The following is a 2,830-nucleotide window of genomic DNA, read 5'->3' on the forward strand; positions in this document are numbered from 1 at the left end:
GCTTCTGAGAACCATGGAAATGTGAAAAAAGTCCATTCAAAATCTAGACCATTTTTTTGGAGGTTTGGTGCAATGTTTTAATTGACTGAATGGCAAGAAAAAAAATTATGCAATATTTTATTGCGTACCTTGTAACACCATATCACAATGAAGCATTATCTATTGAGATTATAAGAGAGCTTTATTGCCAAACATGTTTGCACACACAAGGAATTTATTTTTATTTATTTTTTTGGTTACAGTACACAGAGACAACAACAGTACAGAGATCATTAGTCTTTGTCTTTGTAATAATATTGTAATAAAAAAGAAGGGTATTGTCATTTATTTGACAATACCCTTGTTCTTATTATATATATAAGAAGAAGGGTATTGTCAAATAAATATAAGAAATATTGCATATTGTTGTCATTGCACAGTGGGGAGAGCATTTACTGTTCATGAGGTAGATTGCCTGGGGGAAGAAACTTTTCTTGTGCCTGGCTGTTCTGGTCTTTGCTGCTCTGTAGTGCCAGACAGCAAAAGTTAAAGGTGGTTTGAATGTGAGGGATCCAGAGTGATTTTCTGAACCCTTTTTCTCACTCTGGACGTATATAGTTGTTGGCGGCTGTACAGTTCTCTAGGGTTTATAGAATACTACGTTGCTTCCTGAGAAGTTGACATAAATCCTTGAGGCCAATAAATTTATTTAAAAAGCATCATTATATTTGCATCATCAATCCATAAGCAGGGGCATGACTTGGGCTAATAGTCCCTAATGTTTTGTTTTTGTTTGTTTTCAATATGGTATTTTGTCATTTTTGAAAGTGTGGTGAGATTTGGTACTGCATCTCATCTCCTGGGCCCAGTTTTTCAAAAGTAATCCACTAGGATTTTGGATAACGGATTGGATCAAATCTTGAAAATGGGTTTTTCAAAAGAAAAAACGGATTACATAACGGATTAGATCACGTAATCCAATCTTGGTTTTGATCCGGATCAAACCTTTAGTTTGGGTTTTTCAGAACTTTTTTGTAGGATTTGGATCACTTTGATCCAAAAAATCTGGATTAAACTGATCCCATCAGAAGGGTGGATTCAGCATGGATTTTATGCCCAAAATGTAATGAAAACTTTAAAAATGTATCAAATAATACTATATTTGGATCATGCAGTATCTTACAAGATATCCTATTTATTCATAAGGTTTTAATTTTATTTGTTCATCCGTCAGGCTACAGTGATTAGGTAGGCTTTAACGTATTCAGCCTTTCAGTATAGGCCTACAGCAAAGTAGAAAGAGTTTGGCCTCATAAAATAATCCCCCAAACAGCTGTCAAAATTGACCAAAAACAATACATTTTATTCTGTCACTAACTGATATATATATTCATCACAATCGAAAATATTTTTGTTTTTAGAATATTTATTAGTGATGCATGCAATGATTACAGAATAACCAAAAAAATTCAAAGAATGGCAATCACTGATTTTTGAAATCCAAAACAAATCCAAATCAGAAATAGTGTCTAACTATTGCATCCCTTGTTGCACGTCCTGTTTGCTCGTTCTGGCAGAATGCAGGAGGTTGGTTAGGGTCTCCAAGGGGCTCAGGTGCATCATTGTCAGCACAGAGAGGGACATTGCGCTTAGTAGCGATGTTGTGCAGGACAATACAGGCAAGGGTTATGTTGCATGCTTTCTGTGGTTCCGCTCTCAGGTAGTTAAGGCATGCAAAGCGCCTCTTAAGAACTCCATTTAAACGCTCAATTGCACATCTTGCTCTGCAATGAGCAGTGTTGAAGCGTGCCTGCGCCGGTGTATTTGCTGTTAGAAAAGGAGTCATCAGCCATGGTAGGAGTGGGTAGGCACTGTCTCCTAATATTATGCCATCCGGTCGGTTGGTTTGGAGGTCTCTATATAGAGCGCTCTCCCTCAGGATGCGTGCATCATGGACAGACCCAGGCCACTTGACAACGCAGTTGGTGATGATGAGGTCAGCATCACACACAAGTTGGACATTGATGCTGTGCCTCCCCTTTCTGTTTATAAACTCCCATTCATTCTCACGAGGTGCTTGTATATGCACATGTGTGCAGTCGATTGCTCCAATAGTATTGGGCATATTCCCCAAAAGAAAAAAGCTGCGCTTGGCCTGGGCAATCTGGTTGTCCTTTGGAAAAGAAACAAATTCATTGACCAGGCTGGCCAGTGCGATTGACACATCTCTCACCACATCACACACAGCTGATTTCACCACTCCCATATAGTCACCAACAACTTGATAGAAAGTCCCACATGCATAAAATCGGAGAGCAATGAGGATCTGGTCTTCCACAGACAGACCGTGACTCCTTTGGGTTCTGTGTTGAAGTTTTGGCCTGAGAAGGTTCACAAGGTACTCTATATCAGCCTTCCCAAAGCGAAACCGGACATACAGCTCCTCAGTGGTGTATTGCTCCAGTGGCTTGGTACGTTCAACATACACCCTTTGACGGTATCCTCTCCTGGCAAAGTGGTGGTGGCGGTGGCCAACACCTGCCATTTCACTGTCTCTCTGTGAATCCTCTGAGAAAGGCTGATTTATATGGCTGTGTAGTTGGTCTTTTAAAACACACCTATTACAACTGATTAGTTTTGGCTTGTGTTCAATTGAGGCAATTGGACCCAAGGCCTATAATTGATGAACAATGTTCACTATAGTAAAGCAACGGAACCATGGACTCAAGAAGCTGTAACTTCACTGCTGCTGAAACCAATGCACTACTAGAGGGTGTTCGGTGGCATTATGGAACAATAGTGGGAAGTTTTAATTCTGCTAAGGATACCTACAAAAAGAAAAATGATGTTT

General features: G+C 39.6%; 1 protein-coding gene across 1 annotated transcript; it reads right to left on the reverse strand.

Moving 5' to 3' along the window:
• Positions 1-1,495: 1,495 nt before the first annotated feature.
• On the reverse strand, positions 1,496-2,569 carry LOC311090326 (putative nuclease HARBI1; the record flags this gene model as incomplete). The annotated part of the gene is made up of 1 exon (XM_084125588.1): positions 1,496-2,569. Exon 1 carries the CDS (start codon positions 2,522-2,524, stop codon positions 1,496-1,498), a length of 1,029 nt encoding a protein of 342 aa, XP_083981714.1. The 5' UTR covers positions 2,525-2,569.
• Between the last annotated feature and the right edge of the window lie 261 nt (positions 2,570-2,830).

Source organism: Abramis brama (genome assembly GCF_963993115.1).
Source record: "Abramis brama genome assembly, chromosome: 10".
Lineage (NCBI taxonomy): Eukaryota > Metazoa > Chordata > Actinopteri > Cypriniformes > Leuciscidae > Abramis > Abramis brama.